General features: G+C 44.9%; 1 protein-coding gene across 1 annotated transcript in view; it reads right to left on the bottom strand.

Moving 5' to 3' along the window:
- Nucleotides 1-17,905, bottom strand: part of LOC136373264 (ubiquitin-associated protein 2-like) — a 188,259-nt gene that overhangs the window by 155,568 nt on the left and 14,786 nt on the right. The window contains exons 4-5 of the mRNA XM_066338170.1: nucleotides 16,438-16,591; nucleotides 8,775-8,852 (exon numbers count right to left, since the gene is read on the bottom strand). Of these exons, the coding sequence (XP_066194267.1) occupies nucleotides 8,775-8,852; nucleotides 16,438-16,591 (232 nt within the window). The remainder of the gene's footprint in view (nucleotides 1-8,774; nucleotides 8,853-16,437; nucleotides 16,592-17,905) is intronic.

Raw genomic sequence — 17,905 nt, 5'->3', positions numbered from 1 at the left:
AGCAAACCGGAAGCTTACCACCAGTTCACTTCCGATACGGAAGGGAGTTACAGCTCCACGGCGAGCTCTACAGAGAGCTCCGAGTCCGATTCGGAAACGGAGATAACAGATTTTATAAAGTTTTCAGCGAAACCGAGCAAAGCTTTTAACAATGTAAGGGAACAAATTCAGGGCAAATTAACCGATTGGGGGAAGATAAAATTAGCCTGTGCAGAGTGGGAACCTGCGGCTGCAATACATGCGTTCCCGGTACGGGTTTCTGGCACCCGGCAGAACCAGAGGCGGACTTACACCCCGCTTAGTACGAAAGAAGTGCAGATTGTGGTGAAAGCGGTGCAGGAAAAAGGAATCAATTCAGCCCTGGTGTCCACACTGATCGATGGTCTTTTTAGCAATGATGATATGCTGCCTTTTGATATCTCACAAATAACCCGTATGTTTTTTGATGGAGCAGGATTGATTGTATTTCAGCAGGAGTGGTCCAATTCATGCGCAGCTGCCCTAGCTCAAGCCTCAGGGCAGGGACAGCCTCTGCATGGCTCTACTCTGTCCAGGCTGCTTGGCAAACATGACGATGTGGCCACGCCCCAAAACCAAGCTGCACACCTCACAGCAGAGGAGGTGAAAGCAACAACCAGGGCAGCTAGGGAGGCAATAAGGGCAGCTTCCCGGGTTGTGGACAAGTCCACGCCATGGTCAACGATCAAACAGGGGGAAAGTGAGAGTTTTACACATTTTGTGGACCGATTACAGGCTGCAATTGATTCATCCACCCTGCCTGCAGCTGCAAGGGGACCGGTGGTGACAGATTGTTTAAAGCAACAGTGTAATACTGTAACCAAGGAAATTTTACGGTCTCTGCCTGCAGGAGCCAGCTTAGCTGACATGATCAAACATGTGGTAAAGGAAGAACACCTAATACCCATGCAGGCAGCGGTTCATACCCTAACAAATGCAATGGCTTGCCTGAAATGTGGCCAAACAGGTCATGTAGCAGCAAGCTGTCCCCAGCCAGCACAGCGGCCAGTGGCAGCACCCCCGACCCAGCAGCGCCAGAGACCCACCTGCTGGAATTGTGGAAAAAGGGGACACCTGGCCAAGGAGTGCAGATCCAGGCCTCAGGGAAACGGAAGGGGGAGGGGGCGTGCGGGCCATACTCAGCCTCCTCCCACTGCGAGATGGCCCAGCCTTCCCAATACCCAGTGGGGCAGGGGACCTTCATACCCCATATATATACAGGAACCGGTCACTGTCTCATCCCCACCAGTCATTCAGTGGCAGAACAATGCACCACCACCAGCAGCCAACATGCACCTCTCACCACCACAAACTGCTCCAGTGTCACAGGGTCAACAGGGGACAAACCAAAGCAGAACCCCTGGGTGGCCTTGGTCATAAAAGTGGGGAGGGAGCCCTTGAGGGTGTGGGGGACGTGTCAGCTCTATGGCAGCCAGGACCCTCACGTTTTAGGGCTTCAGTTTTTGGCAGACACTGGATCAGACTGCACCATTTTTCCTCAATCACACTGGCCCAGACATTGGCAAATTAAAGAAGTCCCTCCTGTGAACGGGGTGGGGGGACAATCCAGGGCATGAAAAAGCACCCAATTGGTGGCGATAACACTCCACACAAAAAAGGGGCCAGAACAAACAGTTGCCATTTACCCTTACATTTTACAGGATTCTCCACCCTTAATAGGAAGAGATGTCCTGGCTATGCTCGGAGTCAGGATTACAAATTTATAATGAGGGCCACTGCCTTACACCCTTTGCTGCCGATCAAATTGACTTGGAAATCATCAGACCCTGTATGGGTTGAGCAGTGGCCCCTATGCGAGCCTCGCTTGGCAGCTTTAATAGAACTGGTTGAGAGGGAACTGCAAAAGGATCATATAGAAGCCACTGTGAGTCCATAGAACACGCCCGTTTTTCCTGTTCCCAAAAGGTCAGGAGAGGGCTATCGCTTAGTCCATGACCTGAGAGAAGTGAATAAAACAATCCGACCCATAGGCCCAGTTCAGACACTGTTGCCCATGAACTCAGCTGTTCCTAAAGGACAGCCATGTGCAGTATTGGACATTAAAGACTGTTTCTTTTCAATACCTTTGCATCCTGAGGACAAAGAACGATTTGCCTTCTCCGTGGTTTTCCCGAATGGCAACCGGCCCAGCCTGCGTTTCCAGTGGAAAGTGCTACCTCAAGGTATGGTCGACAGCCCAACCATCTGCCAGATCACCGTGGACAAAGCACTGATGCCAGTCCGACACTCCTATCCTGCTGCCACCATCATCCAGTACATGGACGACATTCTGGTCTCAGCACCATCAGCGAGCCAAGTGGATCATCTGGTATCCAGAATCACAGAGACCCTCCAGGCCAACAGCTTCGAGATCGCGAGCGCGAAGATCAAAAAAGGACCCTGTGTCACCTTCCTAAGAGTGGGAATCACAAGCTCCTACGTGACACCTCCTAAGGTGAAAGTCCACCGAGATGTTAAGACGCTCCACGACGTGCAACGCCTGGTAAGATCACTGCAGTGGCTTCGCAACATCGTCCTAGTTCCTCCTGAAATCATGGACCCTCTGTACGACCTCCTGAAAGGAAAGCACCCCTGGGAACCCAAGGAGCTGACACCACAAGCAGCGAGCTCCCTCGACTTCATCGAACAGCAGATGTCCACTGGCACACTTGCCAGATGGAACCCAACGATGCCCCTGGACTTATATGTGCATTTTACACAAAAGGGGGGAGTGGGAGCATTGGCCCAAGGACTTTCTGAAAAGGCCCGACCGATTCAATGGGTGGTCCTTGGAAGGCCTGCTCGTGCATTTTCCCCAGCAGTAGAATGCATCGCTAACCTCATCATGAAAGGCAGGAAACTCGCCTTGAAACACCTAGGGACTGAGCCAGCGAGAATCCACCTTCCTTTTCGCAAGCAACCGACCATAGAATCAACCACAATCTCGGAGCATCTAGCCCTTGCTCTCGTCGGATTTGGAGGAGAAATCTCCTACTCCACCAGACCACCCTGGACTCAGCTGCTGACCATAGTCGACATAAACCTGCCACCAAAGGTTATGGACAGACCACGACCAGGACCAACAGCTTTCACAGACGCTTCCTCCACTACTTCTACGGCGACAGCAGTGTGGCAAGTAGGAAAGCAGTGGCATTGCATCAAAGCATGTGACCCCACACTGTCAGTGCAGCAGCTGGAAGCTACAGCAGTAGCCCTGGCCTGTGGACTTTTCCAAGAGGAACACCTTAACATTGTAACAGACTCTATATTCGTGGCAAGGCTCTGCCTAGCCATGGCAGGACCAGGTGTGTCAACATCAGCAGCAGCCCTAATGCTAGAAGAGGCACTCTCTTCACAAAAGGGCACTGTATCAATCATTCACGTCAATAGCCACAACCCAATCAAAGGGTACTTTCAGATTGGCAACGACAAAGCAGATGCTGCAGCGAAAAGGGTCTAGACACTGCAGGAGGCCCGTCAACTGCACGAATCCCTCCACATTGGACCCAAAGCACTGGCGAAGAGATGTGGAATCACAACAGCGGATGCCAAACATGTAGTGGCTACCTGCCCTCACTGCCAGAAGTCACCCCTGTGGACTAGTGGAGTCAACCCAAGAGGTCTTAAGCCCTCAGAAATCTGGCAGTCGGACTTCACCTTGTGTCAGCTGCTGAAGCCTCGAGCATGGCTTGCAGTAACAGTGGACACATTCAGTGGAACGATTGTAGCCACCCAACATCCTAAGACTAACTCCAAAGCCACAATCCAGCACTGGCTGACAGCTATGGCGTGGCTTGGTATCCCCAAACAGATCAAAACAGATAATGGTTCCAATTTTATTTCTAAACCAGTGCAGGAATTCGCCTCCAAATGGAGGATCACATTAGTGCAAGGTATCCCATATAACAGTACTGGGCAGGCTATAGTCGAGCGGGCAAATCAAACCCTGAAAACTAAGATAGAGGTGTTGGCAAAAGCAGAAGGCTTTAACAATTCCATTCCCTCAGGAGAACAGGCACGCATACTGGCAACCGCACTGATAGCATTAAATCAATTCCCCAGAGGAAGTGAAGCAAATAATCCCATTCAAAAGCACTGGGCCTCCAGAGCACTAGAGGAGGGCCCGCAGGTTGTAATTAAAAATGAGCTGGGTGAATGGGAACGGGGCTAGAGATTAATGCTTACAGGGCGAGGGTATGCAGCTGTCAAAAAGAATAGGAAAATCAGGTAGTGTCCTATTAAATCAATCAAACCTGATCTCCACAGTGAACAGGATGAAACTAATGAGAATTGTGAGTTTCTGTTTACAGGACATGCTGGTGGGGCGACCACGTAACGCGTACATGCCTCTCCCAGAAGAACGAGACACACCACCAAGCCGTCAGAAAGCACCAGAGAAACCCACGCGGGCGAGATCCAAGCACCAACGACATGCCTGCTGAACAAAATAGTTTCATTTGTCAAAGCTCGCCTAGATCAAACTAACATTCTGTTCATAGGCCAACATGAGATGCTGTGAATTTAAAATTGCCAGTCACAAGATTTCCAAACTTGCCTGGCAGAAATTTACTCAAGTTTCCAAACTCCTTTTTCCCTTATTAAGTCCTAACCTTCTACCTCATTTAGTGCCTATATCTATATATATATATGCGTATAACTACCTCGTTCTTTTGTAAGAGAGGGGGGGGAGATGTGGTTAGATAGGGACAGGCGGCGCGGAAGATTTCGGACTGTAACGGTGAGGAAAAGAGCAAGCCCCATCCCCCTCTCAAGATAAGCTACCCCTGAAAGGAATGTAGACCCTCTACTAACATGTGCCAGTACTTTTCCACTCCAACTACTAACCCAGGAAGTGTGGCAATATCCTGTTTGACGTAGTAGTAGATCCGAGGTATAAAACCTGAACCTTTTACTTAATAAACGTCTTTTGTAACCGTCTGCCACATTGGTACAATGCGTCTGTTACAAGACCCGACCCACTCATGAAAACAAAGTGGAAGTCGTGCTGTATGCCTGGATACCAGAGCCTCCACTGTGGCAGAAACAGCGGACTGCTACACTCTGGCCCGGCATCTTCCTCCTGTTCTGAGGGCCCTGCTTTGTCTTCAACCCTCACTAAGCAAAATTATTTGGTCTTGGATTTCTTTTTCTGTATAGGTATTACTGCAACCAGCATGGGTTGTTCCTCTGGTTCAGCTGCAGTTTGAGTGGCCACAGTGTCAGTTGCTCTGCTTTCTTCCTCCTTCCCCTGAGGGTGCTGTCTAGTGACAAGCAGTGTCCAATAAATAATAGCCAGGGCCCAGCACACTGCAAAAGTTGCTCCTCTGTGGAGAGGTCACAGCATTGACCTTGCAAATATTCTATCACTATAACAAGGTCCTATACTTGTTCAGGGGTGAACTTTCAAGCCATTGGAGCAGAGAATTTCCCCCCAGACTGGCTCATGTTCTCCCACATTCCATGCCACTCATGACTATCCCTCCACCCTTGTGGCACATCTCTGAATAACCTCCCTAGATATCTCTTTCTTGGCTCTGAACATGGTGTAGACTGTACTGAGGAGACCTGGCAGACTTAGCAACAAGAAGAAACTTTCCCTAACATCCAAAGGAAATTCAAAATTCTCAAAAGTTGATGTAACAGGTCTGAAGGAGGAAAAGGGGGTAAAAAGCTGGGGAAAATCATCCTCCCCTGTTTCCCCCACAGGCTGGGTATGATTCTTAATCAATTTCCAGAGGTAGCACCCAAGGCCATGGCAGGAGAGCAGCACTGAAGACACAACCCTAATGACCCTCATTGCCCTTGATGTTATCATCTCATAAACTGATATCTTACAGTACAGCAACAAAGCAATCCTGATCCCTCTCCCTGCTCTGAGAAGGAGCACTGTGATGGGCACACAGTACATATACAGAAACGCATACAGGGTTAGGTACCACAACCATGTAAACACACCAAGCAACATTGTACCCAGTGGCTCCATACCTAATACAACAAATTCTTAGATCAAAATTGCTTCCCACTGACTCTGGGCAAGTCTGTTATCTCAACCCTTCATGCCTCACACTGGGTGCCAATTTAAAGGCTGTTTAGGAGCAGCACTCCTTAATTTAGAGTCAGTCCCATTCTCCTCCCCCCCCTTCACCCTCCCCCCCTTCCGCTCCTCCCCTTCAGTGGGAGATAAGAATGGCAGAGATTAAGGGTTGAGATAAAACTATTTACTGGAAAAAGCAATGAGATAAGAAAATGAACAGTAACAGCAACAATACTAATAACAAAAGTGTACAAAAAGAGGGTGATTTGCATGCAAAAAAAACCCCAAAAAATCCCCACATTCAACCAACCTGGCACTTCGTAATTCCCAAGACAATTAACAAAATGGTGGGGGGACACTCCATGTGCCATCTTTTTCTTCCCGACCATAAATCATGTCGTCCCCCCCCCCCCCCCCTTCTCAGAAGTGAGAATCCCTTACTTCCATCCCCTGGCAGTGATGAGTAGTATAGAATAACAACCTAGGCATGATCAGATGGCTTCAGGCTTTTCTCCCTCATGGCTACTGCAAAAAGAAATAACTGTCCTGGCCAAAAACCACAGGAGGTTTGCATTAAAATTTAATTAGGTATTTCCTGCCACAGAATACACACCCTTGTAATATAGTAATACTGAAGTCAACCAGTTTATCCCAGACAGCTGAAAACATTTCATTAAGATACTTTTCTCACATGAACGTGCAGTCTAAAATACTTGGTAGAGAGATACAATAATACTTTATACACTAAGCCAGTGAACAAAAATTGGTTGAAGAAGTTGTTCCTATTTCTTCAGTCAGATAGGTCAGTGTTTTGGCTTAAGACACGATATTCATCTAGAGAGCTACAGTGTTAACAACGAAAGCAGTGCACCGTTCATAAGGTTACAAAGCAAAAAACAGACTGCATTTAAAGCTAACCTCTAAGTTTCAGCCAACAATTTTAAAAACTCTTACCTTTATATTTATAATTTGAATATAAAGGATTATTTTATAAAACAAATAACTGAAATACTTACATTCCATCTATTAACAGTGCTAACATACCAAAAATCTGTAGCTGTGAACTACACCACATCCTTCCCTGCAAGGCTACCTCTCTACACACACCATTTGGTATTTGCTGATTCACAGGTACTACTGAGTCAGTTTTGCAATTTTTTGGAAGCTACATGTCTTTGCATGTTTCCATTCCTTCAAGATGCAGATATGGAGGCAATGAACTTGGATGTGCCTGTCTTTGAATGCCTCATTACTTAATATTTCAAAGAAGAGAGCCTTTTGAAGGCAGAATTTTTCATCAGACATTACTTAAGTGCATTACTTCTGCTATGCACTTTCTCAATTTAACTCATTTAATATCCACTTCCTCACACAATCTGCACTGTACTCAAGTTACTAATATTCATTCCTCCTGCTCTTAGAAGAAACAAGCCTCTTTTCACTTCAACCAATGAAAATCAAACCAACTACACATCCCTTGATTCTACATCAAATCCATTATCAACACCTTTCCTATCTCTTCTACAGGATAAGATTGTTGTGCCTAAGACTCTGCAGTATTTGTTTTCCATAGTTCTTCTCATGTCCTGTATGCTGAATTTCTTCTCTTACCAAAAAGCTTATAAGGTGGCTTGTACTGAATCATGATTTTAAAGAGCTAAGATTTTAGCTAAGGGTTAGAAGAAATTCATATTGGTCAAGATGTAAGTTAGATAAACAAACAATAGGTTAATGATTATTAGATGCTTAAGGTAGAGCTAATTGTTGTATTGTTTGCCATTATGAGCTTGTTTATAGAAGGAAGTGGAGTAAGTGAACCGTTATAAGAACAGATCGAAACCACTAGAACAATGGCTAGCACCTGGACTTCATATCAATCACAAAGCATGGGACCTTGGATCATGCCAGAGAGTCATGGAGACCTGATGAAGACATTCGTGACTTCATCCCTTAAGACCACTGTCCCAATTCGAGACCACCGACCCAATTCAAGAGAAGAAATGCGCAGCACATGTAAAGGACTAATAGCCTCATTTTAATACTGAATGGGGATGAGAGGTGCTGGGGTTATGCATATGTATTGTATGTAAGATCTTGGGAAATAAATAGAGGGCAAAGAACCTTGTACGGCGTGGTCAGGCCTTTCGGAGATGACTCCCGTACCACCCACCAGTGTTAATAAACATACCGCTTTCTAACTTTAACTAGTTAGAGAGTCTCTGTCTGTGATCTTCGGTTTTAATGACTCACTACGTTCTCTGATTGGCTACAAAAAACAGAAGGCAAGCCTGACAACCAGATCAACCCAAAGAAACAACACAAGTACACATCAAATCCTTCCCTGAGAGCCATACAGATGGAATCTTGTGCTTTCCTGCTGCCAAGGTACATCCTGCAGAGCCCAGCATACTCCCAGTCTCAAAAGGCTGACATGAGTCAATCTGGGAAAATACCTCTCCATAGCCAGAGCACAGAAGCCTGGTACACAGGAAATTACCATAGAAATCATCTGTGTCAATTCTTTCAAGTTGTTTTCAGACCAAGACACAACAAGGGGCAAGGGAGAGGAATGTACCTAAATTAAAGGTGGATTAAATGCTTATGGAATCAAAAGATAACCAACAAATGATTAAAAAGTAGTGTTTAAAGAAACAAATGGGAGAGTTCGATTTCAGGATATGAAATCATTGGTGCCAGTCCTGCACCAGTACTACAATCTCACCTCTCCCACAGACACGTTTCCTATGGTCTGAAGGCCTCTCTCCTTGATTGTTGTCCATTCCATTCTCTTCAGCTCTGACTGTGGAAAGAGGACAGCTTAAGAGACTCACGCATGAGACAGTATAGCCATCTGCTTAACCTAAACCTCAAAAAAAGGCAAGATTTTAAAGTGTGCTGGTTAAAAGATGTCGGTCACCCCACTTCTTCAGCAGCATAGCTACAAGCAAGTTGTTCACTTTGCACTAGACCATTAGAAAGCAAAATATCTAAGAGGAAAATGCCCTTCAGCAGACACACTTCTGTTGGGTTGGGGTTTTGGGGGAGGGGAGAAAGGCAGTGTTTTGCAGCCTACACTATTAATTATGGCCTCACCTCTTTAACGAGGTAGGAAATAAATCTGCCTCATACTATGCTTTCTCAATACCAGGCTGTGTGGCAACAATGAAAGGATGAGGGAGAACCAAGAACACCAACTCTTTTGTCTGCCCATAACATATACCTGTACAACCAGGGAAACTTAAAACAACTCTCTGTATTTTAATCAGAAGGATAACAACTGGAAGATGGTGAGGCATTAAAAAAGTACTAAGCACTGCACCTTAACTATTTCACAGAAAACTCCTGAGGAAGTACTCCAAAGGATGGCTGAGTCTTCAAAGGAAGGAGAGAAAAAAAAAAAAAAAAAAAAAAAAAAAAAAAAGACTGACCACTTAAAACACTGTTGAGATTTTGTACAGCACAACTTTTCCTAATGGCCGCAACAAAATCAAAAATGCTTGCACTGGGAGGAGATATCAAGATTTGGTAAAAACTTGAAAAAAAATCTTTAATTCCAGTTTAGAAAACGCGACAAGCAGCATCTAGCTCTGTCAAAAATTTTGCCCTTCACTTTAGTTTTGATGGATCTGATTTCAGTTTTTCTAAACATAGCTGTGTCATGGTTTGGAAAGACAGGTGTCTGCCAGGGAAAGCTGGAGCTTCCCTTGTAATGGAGAATGTAAACCCCTTCCCTTCGATTTATTATAATTTTGACATTAAGAGGCTTTCAGGCAAAGATATGGGAATAGGAATAACAGTTCTTTACTAGGAATATCAAAAATAAAAATGTAGTAGCACAAAAAAGCAAACAAACAAAAAAAGAAAACACTGACAGAGTCAGAATACAACCTGGCACTCTGTTTGTCAGGGTGTTGGTAGCAGTCCAATTAAGTCCTCCAGAAATGACAGATGTGGTTCTGTTGGAGCAGACATGATCCTGTAGAAGGGTGTAGTTTTCCTCTGAAGGTCCAGTGGTGGTGCGATGGGTCTGGTCTTCCTCTGGGAATCCAGTGGAAACAGGCTGTCCTGGTGTTCTGAATCTCAGGTTTTATCCAGGTAGAAATGCTTGACTCCTCTCGCTGGGTGGAGCATCTCACAATGGAATGATGTAATTTTATCAGTCATTGAGTGAGCCTTAATGGCCCATGAACAGAAGATATCCCAGTAAGGTAGGTCTCCAACCATCCAGTGGTGGCTTCCACCATGGTCAGCACATAGCGCTTGCCTTGGCAGTTTTGGGGAAAGGTGATGTAGTCAATCTGCCAGGCCTCCCCATCCTTATATTTGGACCAGCGCCCACCATACCATAAGGGCTTCACTCACTTGGCCTGCTTGATTGCAGCACACGTGTCACAGTCATAGATAACCTGAAAAACACTGTCCATGGTTTGACACACCCCTTGGTCTCATGCCCACTTATAGGTGGCATTTCTGCCCTGATGACATGAGGCATCATTGGCCCATCGAGCTAGGAACAACTCTCACTTGTGTTGCCAATCTGAGTCTATCTTTGGCACCTCTATTTTTGCAGCCTGGTCTACCTGCTCGTTATTTCGGTGCTCCTCATTAGCCCGACTCTTGAGGACGTGATGCACTTTCACAGGTCGCTTCTCTATCCGAGTGGCAATGTCTTTCCAATCATCATCAGCCCAAATTGGTTTTTCCCTATGCTGCCAGTTGGCCTTTCTCCATCTTTCCAGCCAACCCCACACAGCATTGGCTACTATCAATGAATCAGTAAAAAGGTATACCTTTGGCCACTTCTCTCTTTCAGCAATGTCCAGGGCCAACTGAACGGCTTTGAGTTCTGCAACTTGACTCAATCCACCTTCTCCTTCAGTAGCTTGTGCGACCTGTCATGTGGGGCTCCATATGGCTGCTTACCACTTCCGGTTCATCCCTACAATGCAACAGTAACTGTCAGTGAAAAGAGTGTAGCATGTTTCTTCTGCTGGTAGTTGGTTGTACAGTGGAGCTTCTTCAGCACATGTCACTTGCTCCTGCTCCTCTTCATCCGTAAGACCAAAGTTTTCACCTTCAGGCCAGTTTGTAATTATGTCCAAAATCCCAGGGTGATTCAGGTTTCCAATAAGGGCATGCTGTGTGATGAGGGCAGTCCATTTGCTCCATGTGGTATCAGTGGCGTGGTGAGAAGAGGGAACCTTTCCTTTAAACACCCATCCCAGCACTGGTAGTCGAGGTGCCAGAAGGAGTTGTTCTTCCATGCCAATCACCTCCTTCATAGGCGGCCAAGATTTCCTTCTCTGTGGGAGTGTAGTTGGCTTCGGATCATCTGTAACTTCAGCTCCAAAATCCCAATGGTCGGCCTTGAGTCTCCCCAGGCACCTTCTGCCAAAGGCTCCAGGACAAACCATTGTTCCCAGCTGTGGAGTAAAGCACATTCCTCACCTCTGGTGCTGTCCTGACTGGGCCAAGGGGCTACCGCATGAGCGATCTCCTGCTTGATTTAGCAAAGGCTTGTTGCTGTTCAGGGTCAAGTGGAAATCATTCTGCTTGCTGGTAACCAGGTAGAGAGGGCTCACAATCTGGCTGTACTCAGGAATGTGCATTCTCTAAAAACCTATAATGCCTAGGAAAGCTTGTGTTTCCTTCTTGCTGGTCAGTGGAGACATTACAGTGATCTTATTGATGACCTCAGTGGGAATCTGATGCTGGCCATCTTGCCACTTTACTCCTAGGAACTGGATCTCTCGGTCAGGTCCCTTGACTTTGCTCTTCTTGATAGCAAAACTGGCTTCTAGGAGAATCTGGATTATCTTCTCTCCTTCCTCAAACACTTCCATTGCCATGTTCCCCCACACAATGATGTTATCGATGTACTGCATATGTTCCGGAGCCTCACCCTTCTCCAGTGCAGCCTGGATCAGACCATGGCATATGGTGGGGCTGTGCTTCCACCCCTGGGGCAGTCGGTTCCAGGTGTACTGCACACCCCTCCAGGTGAAAGCAAAATGAGCCCTGCATTCTGCAGCCAGAGGAATGGAGAAAAACTCGTTAGCCATGTCAATAGTGGCGTACCTTTTTGCTGCTTTGGACTCCAACTTGTACTGGAGTTCCAGCATGTCCAGCACAGCAGCACTCAGTGGTGGTGTCACTTCATTCAAGCCACGATAGTCCAAAGTCAATCGCCATTCTCTCTCAGATTTGCGCACAGGCGAGATAGGGCTGTTGAAGGGTGAGTGGGTTTTGCTGACCACCCATTGGATTTCCAGCTTACAGATCATCTTGTGGATGGGGATCATGGCGTCTCGATTTGTCCAATACTGCCGGCAGTGCACCACTGAGGTGGCAATTGATAAGTCGTTGCTCTTCCCCCATCAGGAGTCCTACTGTAGATGGGTTTTCTGATAGTCCAGGCAAGGTGTTCAATTGCCTAATGCCCTCTGCCTCCACAGCAGCTATCCCAAAAGCCCATCTGCCTCCCTCTGGGTCTTTGTAGTAGCCATTCCTGAGGAAGTCTATGCCCAGAATACATGGGGCCTCTGGGCCGGTCACAATCCAATGTTTCTGCCACTCCTTCCCAGTCAGGCTCACTTCAGCTTCCAACAAGGTCAGTTGCTGCATTTCCCCCATCACCTCGGCAATGGAAATCGGTTTGGCCCCCACATGTCCCGATGGCATTAGAGTACACTGCGTACCAGTATCTACCAAAGCTTCATATTTCTGTGGCTTTGATGTACCAGGCCATGGGATCCACACTGTCCAAAAGACCCGATTTTCCTGTGCCTCTTCCTGGCTAGAGGCAGGGCCCCTCTAGCACTGGTTGTTATTCCCTTCCTGGACATATATGGTACAGGTTCCTTTAAGGGGGTCTGACACAACATCCCCACCTCCATAGTACCTGGCAACTTGGTCATAAGAGGCTGAGGCTACCTTCATTTTAGTGGAATCCCCTCGGTAAATGTTTCTCTCCTTGAGTTGACGCACCCATGCTGCCAGGACAGAAGTGGGTTTCCCATCCCACCTTCCCATGTCTTCCCTATGGTCACACAGGAAGGACCACAGGTCAGCTCTTGGCATGTACCCTCTCTCTCTAGCTGGGGGACGTTTGGCTCTGACTCTGGGGCCTGTGACTCGCACCGGTGCTACGTGAGAACTGTTCCTCCTCATCTCCTCCCTCATCTCCCTCATTTCCTCTTAGAGTTCCTTCACCACGGCACAGACATGAGCCTGCATTGGGCCACTGATCATACTCTTGTAATTTCTAAGCTTGTTTCTGACAGAACTCACTGTCTCTTGGTTGTTATCGGCACTAATATTTGCAATGAAGGTGGTGTATTAAGATGGCCCTAGATTTGCCAGATTCCACAACATCTGCCCTGTGCACCAGATCTTGTCAGGGTCATTATCATGCCATGTGCTCCTCCCAAAAAGTACTTCCAATACCACCACTTCTCTCAGATGTTGGATCTCTTCCTCAAGGGTTTTCCAGTGCATTTTATTATGGAACACCTACATTCTTTCTCTATGGACAAACCTCTCTCTCACACTCATTAAAAGCCATTCTCAGAGGGAAAGGGGGGCCTGGCGCCCTTACAAATACCTGATTCACACCAGAGTCCTGGGTCAAGGGTCTCAAATTTCTTGCCTCAGCACTGTCTAGTTGCACACCTGAACCCATAAGGTCCCAGACCCAAAGTAACCAGGGTGTATAAACTTCACACCCCTGTCGTACAATATATTTTTGCAGATTACAGAGATTTTCATATGACAAAGACTCGATGATGATCTCAACCTGTGGCTACCCTGCAGGTTGTGAGGACCTTCCTTTCTTATTCTTATTAACTGGGTGTTCTGATTTCATCTTAGACTTCTTTGTTTCCACAGGGGTGACTGCTGCTGGCTGTGACTGCCCTTGTGGTTCAGCTGGAACCTGGGCAGTTGTAATGTCTGTGGGTTCAACGGCTGCACCATTAGACGCCCCCTCTTTGAGGCAGGGAGAAGGTTTCCCAGCAGCTAATAAGGCCACCACTGGGGAAATGTACTCCTTCAGCATCTGGCCCATCTTGCTTATCCCCTTCACTCAATCTGGGTGATTAATTTCTAAGGTGGGCTGTGGGGCAGGGTCAGCATCCCTAGACGCTGGGGCCATTTTGGGCTCTGGGGCTGCATGCCTATTCTCTGGAGTAGATATCAGGGTAGTTATCCATGTCAATCTTCCCTTATCTCTGAATGATAAACAGAACAGGCATTATCAGATATACCAGGCACTGTATGATATGATTAGCATTTAAAGATTTTAACCCTTTGAAAACTGGTGGGGTAGATCCAAAGAGCTGGGTGAGGGGTTGGGAAAAAATTTCCCCCGGTTTAATTTCCTCACATGATGTACCATTATTAACGTAACTCCAAAATCATACAGTTAGTGTGTGATAGTTCTGAATCCATGTGCCCGCCTTCTAGAGGAAGTTAAAAATACATTAATTCCTCACCTTATTAACCCATAAAGCAAACTGGATAGCAGCCACAGTAGCCTTAGTTATAGGACCCATGGTTAGATAAGGGCCTGCAGATGGGAGAAATATAGCCACAACCACGTGCCACCTGAACCAGGGTAAGCTAGACCACATGATGCCACCTAACAACATTTCTATATCCAGCACACAAAAAATTACATCACTCAAGAACTGTTATTCCTTTTTTCACACTTTTTCCCTTAATGATCTCGTGCCCCACGTTGGGCAACAAAATCTGTCTTGGTTTGGAAACACAGATGTCTGCCAGGGAAAGCTGGAGCTTCCCTTGGAATGGAGAATGTAAACCCCTTCCCTTCGATTTATTATAATTTTGACATTAAGAGGCTTTCAGGCAAAGATATGGGAATAGGAATAACAGTTCTTTACTAGGAATATCAAAAATAAAAATGTAGTAGCACAAAAAAGCAAACAAACAAAAAAAGAAAACACTGACAGAGTCAGAATACAACCTGGCACTCTGTTTGTCAGGGTGTTGGTAGCAGTCCAATTAAGTCCTCCAGGAATGACAGATGTGGTTCTGTTGGAGCAGACATGATCCTGTAGAAGGGTGTAGTTTTCCTCTGAAGGTCCAGTGGTGGTGCGATGGGTCTGGTCTTCCTCTGGGAATCCAGTGGAAACAGGCTGTCCTGGTGTTCTGAATCTCAGGTTTTATTCAGGTAGAAATGCTTGACTCCTCCCGCTGGGTGGAGCATCTCACAATGGGATGATGTAATTTTATCAGTCATTGAGTGAGCCTTAATGGCCCATGAACAAAAGATATCCCCCAGAGGGAGGATGGGTCATGGAAGAGATAAAGAACACTGCCCCACCTGGTTTTAACAGCTGGCCCATTAACAGAAGACACCCACCCCCTCCCCCCTGGAGTTATGAGGAATGGGTCATAGAAGATAAAGAAAAACACCTCCTCAACCAGTTTCAGCAGATGGCAATAGAATACATACTTTTGGCTACATCTTGCATTGCAGCCCAAGACAAGCTACAAGTTTTATTACTATTTTTTGCTAACTTTGACATTATTTTACAAATATTGACAATGTCTTCAACTGGCACAGTATTTGAAGATATTGCAATAATTAAAAGAATTGGCTAATATCGTAAAATTTTTCCTGCTTTTAAGTCAAAAGCTAAACATTTTTTCACTGGTGTTTCTCTGCTCATCTATCAGTGCATATGGCACTTAATGTCAATTTATATAGGTTTGATATTGCTGATAAAACTTAGAGAAAAAAGCAATGTGCATCCAATGGTGATCTAATGTGATGCTACCTAAGTTGGAAACATCAATTTGCTTTTGTACAATGTATTTTTCTACCTGTATAAGCTGTAGAAAAATTTTAAACATTTCAATCCACAAAGAACTTTCTGTGTTGTAGAAACTCACCTTTGGTTGGCTTATGAGTAATATATGCTAGAGAGTAATAATGATCCCAGTCTTTTAATTCCCCTTTATAAAAAGATGAGAATATCTTCAGGTTCTCCCACTCATAAAAGGAGATGTAATCAAAGCTGGATAATTTTTTCATTAAAAGAAAAAAAGCATATCAGCTGTGAAGCAACATACTTGCTTCTCAAGCAGTTTTACAGAGAGGCAATTCTAAAACTTAAAACGAATAGCAATTTATACAAGATCAGTTAATCAAAAAAGGACGGAAATTTAAATTCAGTGTCTTTGAATAAACATAGACCAGCCCAAAACCAAGTCACAGACAAACTGAGCATACCTGTTGCATAAACATGTTATGATCCCTTCAGTACTGAGCTATAGCTCAGACAGACTTTACTTCATTTAGCATTTGCTCTTAACCAGTTTCAGCTGCAAAAAAAGTGTCTGAATCTTTAGATACATACACTCTTGGCCATGGCTTCCTCCTCTTCCCCATCTGTTGGAACTTCCCCATCCACGGCTCATTTCTCTGTCCCATCGTTTCTCTCTGTTCTCTTTGTTTTCCAAACCTTCTTTTCCAAGGTTTTTCTTCTTTCCCCCTACAGTCTCCCAAGAAGTCTATTTGGATAGAATAGAATTAGATACAAAAGTCAAAAAGGAAGAGACAGCTCTCAGCGTATGCTTCTACCTCACATCCCTCCAGTTCATGGGAAAAAAACAGCCATACATACATATTACACTGATACAAATGGAAACATAAGTTGTATTTTTTGAAATAATGAAAAATAAATTTTAAAAGTTGTTTTTTTCTTATGGAATGTGAGAATCTCAAATATTTCTGGCTATAATGGACTTTTACTAGTTCAAGGAAGCCTAGATATGACCACAACACAGAAAATCTGCAAAGCAAGCAAGTTTCCCTCTAAACTACCTTCATAAATCTAGCATGGGAGCATGTACAGAGCTATCCTTTTCTCCAAAGGAAATGAAAAATGCTTATAAGTATCACTGAACAACAGACAGTAAGTATGTGGCTGGGGGAAACCACTATCCAGATGTACTAGAATTCAAGCACCAGGAGACAGAATGGCAAAACAATAACTTGGGAAAACTGGAGCTTTAGCTTTAATGTTAAATTCTATCTTTAAAATAAATTCAGGGATCATATCAGCTCTATAGAAATTGAAAATAAAACAGCTAAAACACTTGTCAAGAATAGCACAGCAACTCATATTATGCAATTGCATGGTTAGTCTATTGAGCTGTCAGCTGCAAAAGAAAGAATAAATGTATTAAGTACAAACCATTAAGATGGCAGATAAGTTTATGTATATGCCTCCATCTCTAGGAGCTTTTAGTCTAGGTAAGGTATTTGAGAGGTAAAATTGCACATGCAAGCAAGATGGCATCCAACTGTGAAGCACTACAAAAAGCCATGACCTCTGACAGGAATGTGCATTCAACAAAAAAGGTTGGCTATCAATAGTTTCAGGTCCTGTCCTATCTCTCCTCAAACAACAGCAACTCAGAAGCCCTTCACAAGGTAGGCAGTGATCAGATAGTCCAAGATACCTAGAATTGAGGAAACTAATTCTATTGGGAAAACAAGTAACAAAGCAGTTTACAATTATAAACAGTGTTTCAGTATCTCCTTTGGAGACAATAAGTACTAAAAGAATAGTTATTCTTTTTTTTTTTTTAACATCATATACTTGAGAAAGAAGGTTGAAATCACTTTTAAATTTCATCCCAAGTATAGAAGACTATATTGCCATAAAACAGCTTAGGTGAAGCACAGACAGCACAGATTAGAAGTACAAATCTATGTGTTTGAGCAACACCACATTATTTGTGGGACAGAAAACTGTTTCCTCCAGTAACTCTCACATGGCTTTATCTGCCATAGTCTGTGTAACTGTATTATGTACTAAA

The sequence above is a fragment of the Sylvia atricapilla genome, chromosome W (genome assembly GCF_009819655.1).
Source record: "Sylvia atricapilla isolate bSylAtr1 chromosome W, bSylAtr1.pri, whole genome shotgun sequence".
Taxonomy (NCBI): domain Eukaryota; kingdom Metazoa; phylum Chordata; class Aves; order Passeriformes; family Sylviidae; genus Sylvia; species Sylvia atricapilla.
Note: the sequence above shows the minus strand (reverse complement) of the source record. Positions and strands in the feature narration are given on the sequence as shown.